The following is a 21,805-nucleotide window of genomic DNA, read 5'->3' as shown; positions in this document are numbered from 1 at the left end:
CGGCAAGCAACAAGAAATATCTTGTGAATGCGGTAAAGGTGACCACAGCCTTGAGCACGTTATACAAGAATGTACAAAGTATGAGAGAGAAAGACTACAGTTACAGCTCCTTGCTAAAGAGACCATTAATACCACTAACTTGGACTTATACATGATAATCCGGACCAAAGACATGATCCAAGAGGTGAGAACCTTCATCGCAGAAAGTACTGTCGTGAATGAGGGAGTGAGTTGCTCCCCTGGCGACAAGAGCTGCAATTTTGTAAAGGCAGGATGCCTACGTTTTATATGTAAATAACTCTTTTTATGTATGTATTATGGCTTTATGTGTTAAATTGAAGTTCGAATAAAGAAAATGTCTCCCTTGTGGTGCGAGTAGCGGTACAAGGGTGTTACTGATCCCCGAAAGGGGAAATGATGATTACCCAATGAAAAAAAAAAAAAAAAACTTCTGGAAGCAAGGGCTGGCTTGGGATCCAGGTGGCGCAGTTGTTAGGGCATCGCATGGCAAGCGGAGGCTGTGGGTTCAAGCCCTGCCCCAGGTCAGTTTTTTTCTTCCAGAAGGTTCTAAATTATTTATTAAATTATTATTATTATTATTAATTTAGATAAGAGATGGCACCTAACATTTACCTCTAGTACCAAATTTATTTGTATTAATTATTTGATTATAGCCATATTACAGCCTGAATATTTAGGCGATCATTGGATGATTATATTAACTCATCAGGCTTTGAGATGTGTATTATATTTATATATATGCCTTTTCCACTATTTTCTTCCATTTCTCTAGATACATTGCCAATTTTCTCAATTCCTGTATATTTGCTCCACACGACTCTCTCACGTCATCAATCCATTCTCTATATGGTCTGCCTCTTTTGTTAGATCCAACCATAATACCATAGACTAGAGTCTTAATTTTTCTGTTTTCATTCATTCTTATGATATTCTTATAATGATAAACAGTTGAAGTTTTTGTTGTATAATTTTTTTGTAAGAGATTCTTTTTCATAAATCCTATTATAAAGTTCTTTGTTTGTGACTTTCTGCATCCATCCTATTTGTAGGATCTTTCTATAACAGTGTCTTTTATTTTTGTTATTATCCATGTTTCACAGGCATACAGCATGTTATCCCTCATGCAACACAACATTCCCACATAACATGGTTTCACTTCAACACAGTTCAAGAATTAAGGAAATCCTCTGTAAAACACAATTTTGCTTAACATGATTCAAGAATTGGAGCCAATCCTGTACAGAATGTCACAATTTTTAAGTGCAAACACCATAATTCAATATTTTGTTATTCAAGCAAGTATGCATGTTGTCTGATATTTGCCCATGAATTCTAGAATATTGAAATTTTCAATGTTGTTTCATGCCTTTCACCTGGTTTTCTTTAATGAAAACTGATTGTACAATTTTTCTTCTTCCTTGTTCTAGTCTCCTATTCTAGTTTCTTATAAACTAGTCAAGGCCTACCACTCTGGGAGACCCAGGAGTGAAACCAGATGGATTGAAAAATCCTCAGAAATTTTTCAGGAAGTGGCCTGATCAGATTTGTTGGCCCCTCATCCCTCACCACCCTCCATTGTGGACCAACCAAACCATAACAGACTTGCTGAAAGAGGCCCTCTTAGTGCCCACAGAGTGGAAAGAGTTAAAAAAAAAAAAAAAGAAGAAAAAAAGGGTTCACAAAAATTATTGCAAAATCACAAAGAATCCTTCTCTCGCATGTACAGGACAACCTAAGTTTTTGAAACAGTGAAAAATGAATAAAAACCTCATCTTATATGCAAGTAAATACAGTCAAACCTGTTTTTATGCGCTCTTTTTATGTGCGATTTTTATTTGTGCAATTTTTTTAATGCGAATTTTTAATTTGTGCGGTATAGTTGGCGACTAGTCTCGTGCGATTCGTCATGTCTTACGTTGACTTATCATAGCTAAATAAACTTATTATAGCATAAATGCACTTATTATAGTAATATTATTGCATGAATATGCGAAAAATGAAATAATTTACTTTTTAAGTCAACAAAACACCACCTGGACAAAAATATGTAAAACAGACGATAGACCAGACGATGCAGTCAAGTGCTGACATCTGTTGTCAATAAATTCTATTTCGTACGGTTTTGAGTTATTTTCTATGTGAGACTTTTTTTATGCGGTCCCTGTTGACCGCATAAAAAAAATATTTTTTAATTGTGTTGCGAAAACTATTATTTACAGCCATTCATGAAGTTTCGTGAGATTTTTTTAATGCGTTTTTTTTAATGCGGTCCCTATCCCCCGCATAAAAACAGGTTTGACTGTACAGTAATTGTCACCTTATTTAAATATTTGTTCCATCTCTTTGCCAAGTTTTGTATCCTACTGTCACTGAAATCTTCAAACTGCACATGCATCCATGTTTACACTGTTGCTAGAACTTCATCATTAGGAGAATGTTTTCCATAAAGCAATTTTTTAAAAGTCTAAAGCAGTGTTTTTCAACCTTTCTCATGGAACACTTGAACCTATAATTAAATTTCTGTGGCACAAATTTACGTAAAAAATATCATGTGATATGAAGTTGTGTTTTAAACATTCTATTGCCATATTACTTGCCACTTAATCTAATTCTTTTTGTCTACATTCTTTGCAAATTAAATAAAACATTTCCTTAAAATAGCAGCAGGTTAAACAAATATTATTTAAATTAATAATTTTCATTTACATAAGAAAAGTAATTAATATTTTAATTGCTTTTCTTATGTAAATGAAAATTTGCATAAGAAAAGCAATTAATGCAATGTCTTAATTTGCATTTAAAATTGGCATAATAATTGCCTCTAGAAACCTGCCCAATGTCCTGCAATTTCTAAGTTAAAATAATTTGAACTAAATATAGACAATTATAAATACATTTTTGATTTTAAAAAAATTTTGTTTAAATGAAATACCCCAGTGTTATGCACATATAATTTTGCTTATGAATATACATAATGTAATAAAAAATATATATGTTTATTTATTGTAACAATGAAAAATTCAATAAAATTAAAAGATTTAAAATACTTAAACACAGCAAATTAAATTCACTTGATTTTTCTGACATACTGCACTATATAACTTAGAACAATATATTAAAGATTATTTACAATGTATATCACATTCTAAATATAGTGTTAAAAACACTGATCAATTAATTTCAAGACTATCATATGGTCAAATTAAGGATCGTTTCAGGTTAGTAAGTTTAGATGTGAAGTCTATGAATCCTTCCATACATTTGGATTTCATAATAGAAAATCTAAATAGATTTAATTTACCGCATTATATTTTGGAGTTTATATCTTTTATCTTTAAAAACAATTATTTTGCAGTCTCAACGAAGTATTATCGTCAGAAAGATGGCATAGCAATGGGTTCGATCGTTGGCCCGAAGTTGGCGGAAATTTGTATGATCCTGATCAACAAAACAATATTTCAATTAAACGGTATAGTCTTTTATGCAAGGTATGTTGACGATATACTGATTCTATATGATTCTGACATTACTACGACAAGCAATATTGAAAGTTATGTGAATACATTGAATGATGATATCAAGTTTACCTATGAAGATGAGAGATGTATAATGAGATTAAATATTTGGATGTGATAATAACGAGACAGAAAGAAAAATTGTTATTTCATAAGTATGAAAAAACATGCAATATTAATAAAGTAATTAATTATAAATCATATTGTTCCGAAAAAATTAAACATAATGTTTTTGTTATGGAATTGCAAAAAAATATATGGTAGAACAACTTTACAGAAATATATAGATATTGAACTTGGAAACATTTTTAAAAAATATTTGTTAAACGATTATCCGCGACAACTTTTATATAAATGGTATAACTTCTATATTAATAATAGATATAATGTCAAAAATAAAAAAATAGATAAAGTGTTTATCGATATACCTTATATTAAAAATCTGTATGAAAAATATAAATGCTCATTGTATAATCATCCAACAGAATTGATAAGAAAACAATGTAATAGATTTGGTAAATTTGTTTATTTAATTAATAAAGGAAATACTGCAACAGTGAAGAATCCTTTGGAAACAGCTGGTGTTGTTTACAAGCTACAATGCACATGTCCAGACAAGAAGATATACATTGGTGAAACGGGTAGAAAACTCGGAATAAGACTGAAGGAGCATGAAGCAGCAGTACGTCTAAAAAGAATAGAATCTCCTTGGTACCAGCATGTTGTAATAAAATTTGTACTATTGACCGTAATAATATAAAGATACTGCATAAAATAGAAAATGTATTTATAAGATGCTTTGTAAAACATTATTGTATCTGTAGTTATGCAAATACTATCAATTTGAATATGGGAGTCAGCACAGATGCATGCTGGGATGTATTTGTTGAATATAAAAGCACGAACATTGTTAAACAGAATAACTACTGAAGAGGCTGTGAGGCATATTGCATATGGTGATAAAAGTTTAATAAAAAGTATTGTAGTCTTTAGAGTCTTTCCACTTGTCTTGTGTTAACTACTTCAAAGTCAGAAAAATTGAGTGAATTTAACTCGCTGTTTAAGTATTTTAAACCTTTTAATTTTATTGATTTTAATAACCGATCCCATTGCTTTTATTTGATTTAATAAAAACTCGTATAATCAATTTAAAGAGGTTTTAATTTTGATATGTTCACTTGTTCTTTGACTTCTTTCAAAAAATAATTTATTTAATAACCTTCAAAAATTTTATGACACACTGGTTGAAAATAACTGGTAATCAGTGAAATTTGGACAATATGGTAAATGTTGCTTGATTGTCCAACCCCAATACTGAACTTTCTGCTATATGATTACAGTGACTGAAGTATTGCATTATTATACCAGCTCTAAAACCATCTAATGTTATAGATTGTTAAACTTCAAATTGGTTTTTTATAGAGGAAAGAACTATTAAATTTGTAAAGTTATTTAACTTTACAAATTTAGCAACAGAAAAATTATTGGATATCTATCATCATCTAAAATAATTTATTTGAATTAAATTAAAATTAATTAAATATAGAAATATACCTCATATTTTGCCCAATCCCAAGAAGTATTAAAATGAGTAGGTCGTTGTATATGACCATATTGAATTTCAAATGTTGCCTGGCGTGAGAGTACATTTACAGGAAACTCCACCTAATACAAATAAAGAAAATTTTTTACTGAACATTTCATAAATTTTGGTCACATTAACTATAAACACTGATTCAATTCTACTAACAACAAAAATTGCTTTATTCTTTTTGCTTCAACCCAATTGCTTTATTGAGCAATAAAATTAATAAAAATATCACAAATCCAAATGCTTTCAAATATTTCTGTTCATCTTCAGGCTATAAAATAATTAAACATATATTAGAATATTCTCAAATTCGAATAAACTCATTTTTATCATTTTAAATCACAATAAACCATCTGCAGGCATCTATAATTAATTCTTTAAGTAAAACAAGGATAATGTAAAATTTAAATTAACTAAAAAATAATGAAATACTAAATATAAAAATGAGTCTGCTCTCTCCATCATCTATAATAAACTCATTTTCTTTAATTTTCATTTATAACATGAGCTAATAAAAATGAACTAGTGAATAAACTAAAGAAAATGAGCTAGTAAAGTTCTCTCCTCCTCATTTACTATTCTAATTTCTATTCTGATAAATATGCTTATAACAACATTACAAATATTACGTTCAATAAAAAAAGTGAATTGTTATGAGATGAGGTTAAACTTATACAAAATTAAGAACCAGGAGAAAACTGTTTTCTGGGATAAAGAAAACATGAATACACACACACAGGATGATCACACTAATAGTTTAACTGAAAAGAAAGACCTGGCTATGTTAGGGTGTGTCCTACATGGCAGCATCCAGCAATCGCGAGTGTGAACGTGCTTCCAAGTGGAGCAAACAAACTGATTCATCCTGGTAAGGGATCACAGGTCCCAAACGGATTTAATATACATCGGATCTACTAAGAGATCCGTGAAAAAGAGGATCGCGGAACACAGGTATGACGTCAACAAGAAAAGACACACCACCGCCCTCTCGACCTACGCCACCGACCCCGATATAAAGGCAGATTTTGATAAAACCAGCCTAATTAAAACATCATTCGACACGGACCGCATCAGGGCCTTGGAGATCCTTGAGATTTACAAGGCGTCTAAATCAGGGAAATGCATTAATTTCAAAGATGGAAACGTTTTATCATATGCGTGGAGATATGTCTCCGAAGTACACCCGCAATGGTAGCATATCAGAGTAGTGTACTATTCATGTACGGATGTACACAGTCATTTTTTATGATTATATTATAGGCATTAAAAACAAGTTGGATCGTTTGCAATTATGGCACGCGGCGAGAGGTTCGATTGTTTGAACTTTGAAAGAATTCTATTGCATTCTATCTCGAAAACCGTCGAATAAAACCTGACGAAGATCGCGGAGGCGATCGAAAACGTTAGTTAAGTGGTCGTTAATGTTAGTACTTAGTACCGGAAATTCGAAAAAAGGCTTAAGAAGGTATAATGATTCAAGCAAATGTGCATGTCTGGAGTAGCCACGTTTAGTGTGCAGAGATCACCAGATGATGCTTCTACATGCACATGTAAGAAGCAGCTACCAAGCAAGTTTGATTGCCGCTTCCACTGCTCATGCTTCCAAAGAAGAAAATGGCTGATGCTGATTTTGTAGATAAATAAAAACAGAATGACAAATAAATAGTACTGTACATATATGTTGTATGTACTTTAATTAATAATCTTTTATGTAATTTAATAATTTTGATTTTTTTTTGTATAAATGTAACGTTTTAAAAATAAAACTTTTTTTTAACTTATTATTCTATAAAGATTCTTTATATTTGCTGTGTATCTAGTTAGCGATAACATTTACCTTTCAAATTTACTGTTTTAATGCTTGTCATGTTTTCCATAGTAGCATTCGACGAAGTCTTCTTGCCACCATCTTGTAAACAACACGCGTCCGCTCTGGACAGAAGTCACTTGTGAGTTGGAAGCACGTAAAATGATTTTTTCTGCCTGCGGTCACCAGATGCTGCCACGTAGGATGTAGCCTTAGAAGTCAGTAGTACCTGACTGATTCATCAAGTACTATTGATTTATTTACTTACAAGGTTCAATTTTTAATTAAGCCTTGAACATTTATTTACTATTTAGTCAAGAAAAATGGTTTCTCCATAACACAAAAAGGCAACAACAAGAATAACCATTCATTCATTACCTCCTTAAACTTAAAAGTAATGTTTTCATTTGATCATCTAGTATATTTATAAAATGTAAAACTGGAATGAATATTTAAGGAAGAGAAAATATCAATGTTTATTGAAATAAATTATAAGGAAAAAATTAGTAAGAAAAGCAATGAGTTAAGCATAGATGGCAGAGAAAGCAGACTGAGATTTTTATTATTCTTCCATAATTTCCTATGGATAACCTGCAGGTTACCTGTGTTTAAATGGGAGTTTGAAAGAGGATGTGGGAAATGCAATGGATTATTCAAAGGTTATTTATTTGTTTTAAACTGCAATTATGAACTATCCAACAGCTTTTCCTTTGTCTAAACTTACCAAAAACATCTTTTAAAAAATGTGAAGAATCCTTTACATATTGCTGATATTCACATACCATCAAAATTTTTCTGGAAGTCACCAAACAAATACATAAGTAAACCACATCTTTAATTCTTTCCATTTTCTATATGTCATTCCACATTTTAATTGATATTAAACACTACTAGTAAGACTTGTATCATGAGAGCTGATAAATTTCCATTTTTCCTTTTCTATATAATAACTCAAGGAGAACTATTTAAAAGCTAAATGTTGATTTTAATATATTTTGTTTTGCTATAGAGAATAAGAGCTAATTGAGCAACTCTCAAACTCTTGTTGTTGAGCCTGCCAGATGGTGAAGCAGTTAGGCATCAGCTTATGGCTCTGGAGGATCTGGAGTCAAATCCAAAGTCAAAATCTTCAGAAATTTTTTCAAGAGGTAGTCTGTCCCAATATGCTGAGTTCTGACCCTCACTTGCTGGCTGCCTCATTACAGATCTGGACAAACTTTTGATAGGACTGAATCCTCTTAATGCTCATAAGATGGAAAGAATTAAAAAAAAAAAGCTTTGTTGTTGGATATTGAAATTATAAGTAACTTTCTTAGTAAAAACCAACAAAATGAAATTAATAAAAATTATTTTATTTAACCACTGATTTATTTTATATCTGTTAAACAATCACTTCTGCCAAGAGCAATATTGGTAATGTTGCAACCACAGATTCAGCTCAATCCCAGATAGCTCTTACTGTATAGTATACTAGAGACATTATTAACATTAAAATCTTTTAAAAATTTTCTGATATTATTTTTGCAATTATTATTAATTATTATTTTTTTTTTCATTCATTTTTTTTTTCATTTAGGGGGTCATCATTTCCCTGTACAGGGATCAGTACTCCCCGCACCGCTAAGCATAGCGGAGATTTAGAATACCAAAAAGAAACTTTATTAATGCATGTTACAAGACATTAAGTTAGTAAAAACACATTAGTTAAAAGAAAAGAAATTAATCATTAGTTAAGTACACATTTGGGCAGACTTTGCCCTCCAGATAACATGAACAAACTTCCGTAGCTCTTGAAGCATAGCTTCGTTACGAATAAGCTTGTATAGGGGGCAAGGCCAATTAGCCCCCACACTGTCCACAACTTGGGACAGATATAACCTTTCCCTCTGGAAAGCAATGCAATCGTAGAGAAGATGTTCGGTATTTTCAGTGTCATAACCACAAATGCATACCTGATCATCCCTGAGATTAAACCTAGAAAGATAATCTCCAAGGCCATTGTGGTCTGTTAACACAAACATTGTGACTTTATCACGAACTACCCAGTTCAAAGTCCATTCCTCAATGTTAGGCAAAAGCCTGTAGGTGTAACGACCTTTGCTGCCATTTGTCCACCTCTCTTGCCACCTTAATAAGGTGGTTTCTTTTAACTTCCACTTAACATAGCTCAGCGGGAACTTGTTATAGCTAACCATCAAGTTTTTGACCGCTTGCTTGGCCAAAAAATCGGCTCTCTCATTGCCAATGATTCCAACATGCGCCTGCACCCACTTGAACTTAATGCGGCTGAAGGAACCATTGTCCAAAAGCATGCGTTTAACCCTTCCGCTGCGTTTTGTTTTTTATAATTTTTGAGATTAATTATGTTTAATTACATTAAAACATATTAAAACGAAAAGAAAACGAAAGAAATGTGTTAATTTTGAAGAAAACACTTCAAAGTACAATTTCCTTTTTCTCGCCTTAGCGCGAAACTTGACACTGATGAGTCATTGTTTACACAGCTGGATGACCTTGAGAACAGCTGGTGTCGTGTTTCGCGGGACATTCTCATGAAACTCTCGGGAGGAGAAGGGTAAAAAGTAGGGTGAATACTAGATGGCTGGATATTTCAAAACTTTTTTTTTTAATTACGATTTTTATTGAAATTTCCGACCCCCCCGACTTAATTAAACGTAATTATAAAAAAATCTATTAATTAAAAAAATTAAAAAACTATTGGATGTTGTTTTTTACATCAGAAAATAGCTTTAAATAACTTTACCGAAGTAAAATCGGTGCGCTAGAAGTTTAGAAGGATAAATAAAGTTCTATAAAAAAATCCCATAAAAAAACAATTAAGCGTTAATTGCCCATCATTAAGGGTTAATTAAAATCGCAATAAAATTTTTTCGCGCGGGAAAAAATTTTTCAAAAAATTTGGGTCTGAAAATACATCCGAAAGTCCAAAAAAACATTTTTTTTTCGCCGATTTTTTTGACCGCTGCTGGCCAAAAAATCGGCTCTCTCATTGCCAATGATTCCAACATGCGCCTGCACCCACTTGAACTTAATGCGGCTGAAGGAACCATTGTCCAAAAGCATGCGTTTAATATCATAAACTTGCGGATGTAGCGCCCTGCAATCCTGCAGGGCCTCAAGTGCACTACGACTATCCGTGTAGATGCATACATCCTGGTCCCTGTATTCCATAATACACCATTTAATAGCCTCATGAATACCAAGAAGCTCTGCTTGAAAGTTGGAGCAAAAATTCTCCAACTTAAAGGTTTGATAATGGACTTCCATACGCTGTCGGTAAACGACAAAAGCCGCACTGACACCATCCTCGGACCTAGAGCCATCTGTATATATGTGGATACCAGCCGTAGAGTCCGTGTCTTCGATAGTAACACTAAAGTTAATGTTAGGTTTGGGCAACCTCCAGTAACACACTTTGAGCTCACAATTGGCTGTATCTTGTATAGGATCAAGAGTAATCGATAAATTGCCTTTGTGTGTTAGAAAACGCCTAGCGTATTCCTCTATGATGTACTCAATGGGTGGCTTTCCGGTTAAAACCTGCAAGGCCTCATTAGAAATCATTCTGTAGCACTTAGACATTCTCAACAATGCCATCCTTTGAGCTCTGGCCAAGTGCCTGCCCTGAATTGCCTTAAAGGCATTCGGCCACCAGACTGAAGCAGCATAAGCCAACATTGAGACAAAAAGCCCCTCATATATAACATCGAGGGCTTCTGAACTGAGCCCCCACGAGCTCCTGGCCACTTGAGCCAGCCTGTTCATAACACTGATACTCTTAAGCTTAACTTCCTTGATATGCTCAATCCAATTAAGCTTATTATCCAGGATAACCCCTAGATACTTCATCCTCTTAACAATCTTAATGGAGGCATCATCCATCTTGATCAGAGGTGTCCGTTTAAGCAACGTATTGCCAGTATTAGAGTACACTATCCCCAGCGTTTTCCTCGGATTGAAGACAAGCTTCAACTCTCTGCCCCATTGAGAAATTTTATTGAGAATGAGTGTACCATTATTTTCAATATCTTTACAAGTCTGTCCGGGAACGACAATTAACAAGTCATCGGCATATGCCGTGGCTTGACCGGCATATGCCGATGATATGACCGGCTTATATTCTCATTAAGATTTGAGAGTACGGCTGGATGCCGTACTCTCAAATCTTAATGAGAATATCGTCAAAGACAATATTCCAGAAGATAGGACTCGACCTGGACCCTTGTGGGCATCCCCTCTCCAAATGCTTCTGTACCCTAACATAGTTAGTCTCATAATATGCCAACCTATTAGATAAGTAGTCAGCAGCCAAATAATATAAATTTCTTGGGCACCTCATCCTCCTGAGCTTAATGAGAATGCCTTGCCACCAAGCATGATCAAAGGCACCCATAATATCGAGGCTAATAGCCACGACATATTTGTAGTCCTGCAATAAGTTATTGATATCATTGACAACCTTATTGATGGCATCCTCAGTAGACCTTTGCTTACTGAAGCCATATTGCGTCTTATTCAGACCGCTGTTGTCATTAATGTGCCACATGATTCTATTAATCATCAAATCATCCAACACTTTTCCCAAAGACGGGAGCAGGCTTATTGGCCTGAAACTAGATGGATCAGAGCGATCTGTCCGATTAAGCTTCGGAATGATCACAACCAAGGCCCTTTTCCATATCTCGGGGAAGGTACTGAACTCTAGGCACAATTAAAAACTTTTTCAAGAATCCCCGGGCACACATCCCAGGTAGCCCTGAGGATATGACAATCAATGCCATCCTCCCCAGGGGCCTTGTTAACATTTATCCTCATAATACTGTGATTAATCTCATCACTAGTAAATGGAGGATCGACACCTGAGATGTAATCAGTACTAAGCTCATCTCTAATTGCCCTATGGCAATCCTCATCATCACTCTCATTATCCATAGGAAAAAAATGCGACATAAGCTTGTCAACAGTATCTTCCAAAGAACTAGTGGAACCACCAGCAGTCCTAATGGAAGTCAGAACCGACCTAGTCTTAATACGACTGGTGCTGAGCTTATACAAAGTCCCCAAGGATCAGACACATTGTCAGTGCAAAAGCGCCTCAAAGATTCAACTTTGTACTGTTTAATCTTGCCTTTGTAAAATTTTTCAAATTTTACGTAAATATCTTTTCGTCTGTTCCTTTCTACAGGATCATAACAGTGCTGATATCTCCGCCTGAGATATATATTCTGCTTCCTTATATAAGTCAGATCAGAATTCCACCATTTCACTGTATGTTTACCGGGCTTCCTACCCGGAATACAGTCCTTACAAATATCAGCAAGAACACACATAAAATTATCAATGAAATCCACGACTTGCCTGCCATCCTTCATCTCAGGCATCGGGAGTTCCAGCATGCTTTTAGTTAAAGCAATACTAAACTTTTCCCAGTTCGCACGGTTAGTGTTATACAGGGTACGAACATTCTTTTCTTTAGTAGGCTCAGCCCACCACTGGAAAAGAATAATCCTATGATCACTCATACTCGACTCCACACTAACCTCCCAGTCCTGAATACTCAGGAGAGCACCATGGTGAGATCTATCCAACTGGCCGCTCTCGGGCCATCAAAAGTCGGCAGGGAATCAGGATCATTAATAATGTGGAGACCATGTTCAGCAAGAAACTCAAGCAAATCGTCTGCATCCTCATCATGCTCCTCCCCGCCCCAAACTGAGGAGTGAACATTAAAGTCGCCGCCTATAATGATATCGTGCTCACGAAACTGCCGCACAATATTATCAATTTTATTAAGGGTACGCCTAATAGGCTCCCCAAAGGTGTGATAAACACTCACCCAAACAGTCCGCCTACCCTGGATAATCATTTCAGCGCAAGCCACATTAGCATCGCTATAATCCTGACAAAACTGGATATCTATGTCGCTATTGGTGCAAACAAGCACAGCGAAAGGCTTAACGCAACTAGCATGAATAACTGTTAGCCTAAGCCCCAAGCTGACCACCTTGCCATGAACAACATAAGGCTCCTGAATTAAAGCAATGTCATTAGACTCCATGACTTTATTAAGCATGGAGCCTGCAGCAATTGCCCTCTGCAGATTAACCTGAACTATCTTAATCGCATTATAACTCATCAAGTTCGGCTTGTGATTACTGTCCATAATCAGTGCAGCTAATGACCAAATTTTTCATTCTTTGCACTACAGGGCATTTCCTATCTAGCGCATTATGCCTAGTGTCTGTATACTTCTTGTGCTCGCAGTAAGCACAGACTCTGATAGTATTCTTATTGGGGCATTCCCTGAACCGATGGTCCTGTCCACATTGACTGCATGTAGGTTTTGCTTCAGTACAATCCTTTGCAAAATGGCCCATTTTGCAACAATTGTAACATTGGATCACAGGGATAAAGTCCTCGACATTACACCTCACCCAGTATAGGCTTATCTTCTTCAGGGCCATCAAGATCCCCGAGTGAAGGTGCAACCTCCACCACCCAGCTAGTGATAGGTTTATCCCTGTTACCAAGCTGAAACTGAGGGTTGAACACCTTAACAAACTCCTCATCAGTATACCCACTATTTTTTATTTCAGCATTTTGCTCAAATATATACTCGGTCAATTCAGATTTCTGAATATCACGAGGAACACCATGAATAATGATCTTGGGCAAGCGTTTTCTTGCCTCTTTCGCCTCTAGACCATCAATTTTACCTACAGCCTCCTGTAAAACAGCTTTGTCGACCGCTTTGTCAACTTCAACAGCTATAGCTCCCTTTCTGAGCTTCCTGATTCCCTTAATACCAATTCTCAGTTTATGGGGCTGAATGCATTCCTTAATTTTTTGTTTAGTTTCCTCAGCTTCCCCATCACCTGACTTGGGTTGAATAAGCAACACTTCTTTTTTCTCTACAGGCAGTTTGTTAACTTTTGGAAGGCTAGCAGCCTGAGCATATTATTTTTGCAATTATTATTAATTATTATTATTATTAGAACACCAAATGATCGCCTAAATATTGGGCTATAATATGGCTAGTTAAATGATTGGTATAAATATACGAATCATTTAATTAGCCATATTATAGCCCGATATTTAGGCGATCGTTTGGTGTTCTATTATATACTCATTGGGCATTGAGATATTGTTACTTGTATATTATTATTATTATTATTAATAATTGATAAATACATAGAAATGAAAAGAAACAATAAAAAAATTATGATGTTCAACACCATTTTGCATTTTAAACATTTAATATAATTTAGGAAATTTTGTCTCAAATATTCTAGGTAAATTTTTCTTATAACTGTGGATTAATAATTTAACACATCCTTTCCAATAATCTGTATTGATCAGAGACCAAGACATGTAATAAACTCTTCCCCCCCTTTATTCAGAAATGCATTTTGGACTGATATAAATTATTTCTTCAATCCCTCTTCAGGCTTATAATACATTAATTCAACAGTTTCTTTGCATTCTGTATTAGTCTCTGATCAACATGGATTACAAGAAAGGATATGTTAAATAACCACTTCACAATTATAAAAAAAATTACTGTACTGTACAGAAATTATATCCATTTCCAAAGTTAACATATCAACACAGTACACATATATTAGTCATTTCTCTAAAGAACTAGAAAATATCAAATATTCTGTTTTTTTTCCCATTTCACTTCTTTTATAATTATATCTATATGGGACAGTTGGAAAATAAATTTCCTGTGAGTCATATTTCCAGAACCTGTAGAGATGTTGGGTTGGCAAAACATTGAGGTGATAAAACCATCATTCCCCATTTGTGATATGACTCATGATCTTAAACTTAATGACATTAGCATAGTGCTGCATTTATGAGAGAAAGAGCTTAGCAACACGTGTCCTGCAGGCATGGAAAACATACCTTTATTGCGATCATAGACAAAATATGAAGTGCAAGCTGTTGTTTCCTATGAATAAGTATATGGGATGTCCTGTTCTGAAAATCACAAGCACCTGGTGGAAATGTACACACCTAACATAATTTCAAAGCAAATGGTGTGGTGATGGTGCCAAGCAGTTCTGTGGCAGGTGTGCCAGTGTGACAGATGATGAGACCCAGCAAGCAATCAACAGCTGCTATGGATGAGAACATCAAATGAGTTGATGAGCTGATTAACCACTCTGCAGTGACCGACAGATATATCTGTCAAGGGTGATTGTGTGGCAATGGTGAGGGATAGATATATCCGTTAAATCCTTTTGGGGGTATCGCCAAAAACTACCGCAAAAAATTCACATAAAAAATGAATTACGTAACAATAAAAAAGACTTTTCTTTACTAGACATAACTGTTTACAAAATCTTTTTCTGAAATGGTAATGAGAAAAAATGTGTGAAAAAATTTCCCACATTTATTCTCCACTACTTTGGGGTAGAAGCATACCTGACAATCCCACTGTTGAAAGGTTAAAGAAAAAGGCATTTGACTGTGGATGATACTGCCACTAAACTTGGTATCAGCCATGATCAGCTATGAAATCATCCATGACATCTTGCAGTACCATAAAGTCTCTGTTCTCATCATAATGAGTGCCTTGCCAACTCACTCCTGACCACTAGTCTCAAAGAATGGAACTAGCCCTGCAGCATCTCTTGTTGGTACAGGTCTCATGAAGCATTTTCCTCTCTCTCATATTGATGAGAGGGAGGAAAATGATTTCTTTACCAGATTGTGACTGGCAACAAAAGCTGGGTCCACCATTTCACTCCTGAATTGAAGGCTGTGGAAGCATATGACATCCACTGTCAGAAAGAACTTCAAGACAAGCTGCTTTTGACTCATCTTCTGGAGTGACAAAGATGTCCTTTTGTTAAAATTTTTGGAGAGGGGAATCATCAATGCTGAACAGTGCTGCCAGATGTTCTCATGAGTGAAGACTACCATTCAAAGAAAGAGTTCTAATCTTCTGATATCAGGTGTTGTCCTCCTAGATGACAATGTGAGACCACACACAGTGGCAGCAACAGTCATTCATCTTGCCATCTTTACCTGGTAGCACCTGGAACCCAGAAACTTTTACTTCTTCCCTGCTTTGAAGAAGGGAATGTGGAAGCACCAATGTGGAAACTGAAGATGGCATAGCACATTCATCCATGAATATGAATATGATACAGTTTTGTGAACAGGGATCCTTAAAACTTGTGCAGTGGTATGACAAGTGCATCAATGTCAATGGAGACTGTCAAAAAATAGTAGAATAATGTCTCTTTGTCCATATCATGTTATATATCTGTAATAAACATCCCTGCAAATGGCAAACTAAAAAAATTTATTTTGATACAATGAATTAGTAACAAAAATGAATTGACAGAAACAGGGAAAAAAAATAATATCTGAGACAATTCATTTTAACCTACAAACACAAGTTAAATGATACATTTTCAATGGCAATGTTAGAGAAGTGAGATGTACAGTACAACAGTGCATGTTTATGAAATTTTTTATTTTTGTTTTGCAATTTTCTATGGAGTATATGCTGACATGGGCATCTGCATAAAATTTTTCAGGAGACAAAGCTTGGAGGCAGATAATTACATCAATACATTTTTATTTAACTATTTCATTTTATTTAACTATCACATTGGGGTTTTTTCACAAGATTATAGAATACAGTATTGCATCAATACAAAAAGACAAAGTATCCCATTTTCAAGATGAAGGGTACATATCTTAATCACTTCTACAATTATAAGTTGCGGAATTTTTTTACTCAATCCCACGAGGAACAAGTGCTTCATTTGCACCCCACTGCAGATACCCATGAATGCTGATGTGAGTTATACACAGGAAATAATGGTAGATATTAAATTTGTCTTACCTTAATTCATAATAATTTATAATTAAATGGTGATCACAGTTGCCTAACAACAGTTTATCATGATTAAGAATCAATGTTCATAAGATTTTTTGAAATTGAAAATATTTTAATATATATTTTGTAAAAAACTCACTCAATTACCAATACCAATTCAATATTACAATAAGGTTTACTAATATGAACATTTTTGTCCATTTAAAACAAACATTCTCAGGCAAGTTATAAGGAACATAGAATGCAGAACAGAAATTACAAATTAAAATTATCAAATTACTTTAAAAATAAAAAGTTTCCAGATAGTGGAAACCTGCACATGTTTAGTAGTATAAGTGCAGAGTCCTTAGAAAAATGCATACTTACAACATAAAATGTAAAATTATATCTTTTAACAAGGATAAGATGTAAATATTGTAAACAACAACATTGATTAAAAGTATATCACACTAACCTTATAAAGCTTTGCAGGTATTTTTTTTAATGTATCACAAATGTTTATGGTTCACCCTAAGACCTTCTTTAGGTGGAGTTCTACTAGAGAAAAACCTTTTCTGGTGCAATTCCATTCTATTCCATTTCCGATGTGTTCTAATTTCTGAACTTAGAACGGAATCACACCAGAAAAAGTTTTCTCTAGTAGAACTCCACCTAAAGAAGTTCCTAGGGTGGACCATAAATGTTTGTGATACATTAAAAAAATTTCTGCAAAGCTTTATATGGTTAGTGTGATATATTTGTCAATGTTCTGTTTATTAGATAATTTTATTAGATTAAAAGTTGAACTATAGGAGCTCAAACCATGCTTGCTACATTGCTGAGAGAAAATCAGTCTTTAAAATTAACTGCCTTCCAGTTCTTGCCTTATATATTTCTAAAGCTTCTAAATACTTTAGTGCTGAGAGATCTGCAGTCTGATACAGCAATCACAGTTAAATTTGACATATACAGTACTGTACATCATCTAAAATAGTACAGTTGAAGCTAAGTTCTTCTCCCAGCACCTGTAAATCTTGCAAGTTGCTTTCTCTTAACACTTCCATTGTTAAGGAATACACTTCTTTCATTCCCATGTCCACTTCCTGTTCAGGTATTAATACGTCAAAACGACCATTATATCTATCTTCATTAAACCTTAGTCTTACCATCTTTGAAGTTTTCTTTCCAAAATAGCTATCTAATTCTACTAGCAATATATTGCTAGTAGAAGCCAAGTTCTTTGGGGTAATCCTTGATCCTCTCCCCGTGTTGGGAATTTTGAAAAATCCCTTCTTAACGTGCATTCTCATGGCGTACTCTATTAAAATGCAATCAAAAACGCAAAAAACCGCATCTAAAATAGTCTAATAGAAGCAGAGTTCTTCATGGTAAGCCTTAACTTGTCCCTCTCCCCCATGGGGAATTTTGAAAAATCCCTTCTTAGTGTACGTTCTCACGACACACCCTAACTGTGTACCAAATTTCAACTTTCAACTCCTAACCGTTTGAGCTCTGCACTTATTATTATTATCAACCCATCTCTATTATATTATAAGATTTAAATTTATAAAAATAAAATTTAAAATTCAGCATGGTTTTCAAATTAAAATTATATCTCATATCTGTGACTCTAAATTTCTTATTTTCCTAATTTTTCATTATACAACATAATTTCTAATTTTTTTTCTCGACCTATTTTTTTCAAATATCAAATACCATATAATAAACTAAGGGCACTCTACAGCAACTGTCATATCAGGACTGTCAGCACAAATGTGTGCACAGTGCCTTAAAAAGGGCCATCTGCTTAGGAAGGCCTTTAGTCTTGAATTATACACATAGCAACATGAACACATTGAGAATATCGTGACAGGATCAGGTTTATTTAAACAATTCAACAAACATATTCCTATCATATTAAATCCTCACATGCACAATTCTTGATTAAATTCTTGATTTGTGTTATTACACACACAATTTGAGAACTGAGACTAGGAACTACTCAAGGCAGTAAATCTGAAATAAGTCTACTGCTCTAAGTTGAGTTGAACATTCTGTGAGGAAGTAATGTAGTAGCACATTTTAATTATTTAACCAAATTTAGAAAAATTAACCAAAATTTAAGTATGACATATATCAATAAAAAAAAATTATAAACTTACTTTTAAGAACTTATGGTTTTCTTGCCAATTAACATGAGTTTCAAAATGAATGTAAGGATGAATAGCATCAATTGTAATCTTTTGGCTAAGTTTGCTATGTTCTCCTATTCTAACTCTAAATTTCAGTGAAGCTCTAAGAGGTCCATTTTCAACAATCTTAGCACTCTTGGTAATCTAAAAAAATATAGACTAAGGTTAAATGCATCATATTTGAATAATATAAGTTGATCATTATATCATAAAAACAAAACAATCATATAATTATATACATAGAAAAAGAAAATAAAAAAAAAACACATTTGGGAAACAATCTTAATATGTTTATCAATGATGAAAAATAATCATTAGAAATTTATCTAATGTTCCAGAGATAAAACAAAAATGATATTTTAAAATTTTATTTTTTTAAATTCAATTACTATGATATTTAATCTTTTATTTCAAACAGTAATTTTCAATATGAACTACTATTTTACAATAAATCTTAATTGAAGCAGCCATCTCTTTCAATTAAGATCAATTAAAAAGATCTATAAAAAAAACCATCTCTTAACAGTTATAAAAAAAACCCCTTTTCAAACCTAGAAAAAAACAAATATTTTTCTAGACATGAAAATTTTGTGTATATAAACAAGCATTACTAGAATAACTAAATTTAAAATTTAATAAACCAACTGATTAAGCAATACAAAAAAATTTTTTTGGATTTATTTTTACATTGATAAGGCCCATAGTTTATGATTTGTAGTGACTTATTAAAACTTTTTCAAAATTCTTGATTAAAATACCTCTGACACAGCAGACCGTCTAGTTTCCAAGTGATAGTCCATAACGTCCCAAGCATCCCAATACAATGGAATGTCGTCAAATAAAACAAAATGATTTCCTCGGCATCCAGGAGAGATTGCTTCCTTCCTGCAACCTTGAAGTATTAATGATAACAAACAACCCATTTCATCAATAGTTGCTTCAATATATTGATTTCGTATAACAAAACAACCATCTTTTCTTTGTTCTAAAAAAACAAAAAAATGAAAAATTATTATTTTGCTTCAATAATTCATTTAATAATTTAACTCAATTTGACAAAATTCAAAAGTAATTTATTAAATTTTTAACATTTCATTCCATTAATTTAATAATTTATTATAAATTTAAAATTTAAATTGTATAGATATAGGATATCAAAAATTTAAACATATTTGAAATACAGTCAAACTCAGTTATAACAAACATGAATGTAACAAGAAAAATGCCATAACAATTTTAATTTACATGTATTTCCACACATTCTCATTGTTATAACAAGGGTATTTCATGGATATACCAAGTAAATTTTCAGTAGCTATGAACTTGAACATTCTTAATTGTTCAAGAAGTAAGAAATGCAATACTAAATTCTTAGAAGAGGTTACTTAGTTTTATGACCATTGGATAATTAGTTTACTACATGCTTAGATTACAGGTCTATTTATCACTTACTTTCCTTTTGGGGACTGTCCCTTCTTTCTTGACTAGCTTCTGATTCTACTCAACCAATTTACCTAATCATCACTATGATTGTAAAATTACCATATATACTCTAGTTATAAATGAACCTCCTTCAACTGTCCGAGGGCATGTTTTTTTGCAGATGTCTCTTCATAACGTTCCATACATTCTCAATTGGTGAAAGATCTGGGCTGTTGGATGGCGAAGAAAGAACTTCTATGTTCTTTTCTGCAAGCCACTGTTTTGTTTTTCTGCTTGTATGACATGTGGCCCCATCCTGCTGGAAAATGCAGGTTTCATTTGGATATAGCTTTGCTATGGATGGAAGTAAATACTGTTGTAGAATGTTAATGTATTGCTCTGAAGCAAGTGTTCCATCAACAAATGTCAACTGATCCATATCACTGGTGTTCATGCACCTCCAAACCATGACACTGGCAGGAAACTTCACTGAGTGGTTTAACAACGATGTATCATTAGCTTGACTGGCAGATCGAATGACACGTTTGTTTTTGTCTGTTGCTGATAATTCAAAGTTTTGTTTATCAGACCACAGAATTTCATACCACTTTTGTTGAGACCAGGAAAGATGTTCTTTGGTTCATGTACCCGTTTCTTCTTTTTATGTGCTGTTAGTAAAGGTTTTTTATGTGCTGTATAGAACTGGAAATACATTTCTTGCAGTCTCCTGTGTGTTGCCAAAACAGATACATTCTGTCCAGTTGTATCATTCCATATTATAGTTACATACAATATCTGTGGCATGGTGGTTGTTTTTTACGATTCTTTTAAAACTCCTATCATCAATTTTTGAAGTTTTTCACTGATGTCCAGCAGCTTTGTTAAGTATAACATGGCCATGGTTAGTGTAATAAACAATAATCCGGTGCACTGTTGTCTTGCTTAGCATTAGCTCTTTTTCTAATAACTTTCTCAGACATGCCATGACGCTGTTTAGTAATGATAGCATTCCTTAAATCTTCTGGAATAGCTTTTCCACTGGTCATTGTAGACATAATGCAAAGGTTTGTAAATAAACTAAAAAAACACCTTATATCATTTACAGGATTACTGCAGGCTAAAGTGTGGCTAAAATACTCTCAGAAATACTGCAATTGTGACATTATTTAAATTCAAATTATCAGCTGGTCTATGTTCATTGGCACGGGTGATGCAGCGGTCTATGTTTTTGATGCCTATGACTCAAGTTTAACTGGCTCAATTTTGTTAAATTTGCAAGATATCATGTTGATATTTAGCAAAAATAAAGATTAATTACTGTATATTTGTTTTAAATTATGTAAAACGTTCATGCAATGAATCAAAGCTACTTTTTTTTAAAACCTATTTGTTGGATGA

General features: G+C 33.7%; 1 protein-coding gene across 2 annotated transcripts in view; it reads right to left on the bottom strand.

The window, feature by feature from the left end:
- The window catches only part of LOC136977663 (alpha-mannosidase 2C1-like), a 105,556-nt gene that overhangs the window by 23,942 nt on the left and 59,809 nt on the right, over nt 1-21,805 (bottom strand). For both annotated transcript variants that reach the window (XM_067273195.1, XM_067273196.1), the window contains exons 12-14: nt 19,744-19,970; nt 18,956-19,129; nt 5,091-5,201 (exon numbers count right to left, since the gene is read on the bottom strand). In XM_067273195.1, the coding sequence (XP_067129296.1) occupies nt 5,091-5,201; nt 18,956-19,129; nt 19,744-19,970 (512 nt within the window). The remainder of the gene's footprint in view (nt 1-5,090; nt 5,202-18,955; nt 19,130-19,743; nt 19,971-21,805) is intronic.

The sequence above is a fragment of the Centruroides vittatus genome, unplaced genomic scaffold, assembly GCF_030686945.1.
Source record: "Centruroides vittatus isolate TY-2023 unplaced genomic scaffold, ASM3068694v2 contig_466, whole genome shotgun sequence".
Taxonomy (NCBI): Eukaryota; Metazoa; Arthropoda; class Arachnida; order Scorpiones; family Buthidae; genus Centruroides; species Centruroides vittatus.
The sequence above is the reverse complement of the archived record's forward strand: the minus strand, read 5'-3'. Positions and strand labels throughout refer to the sequence as shown.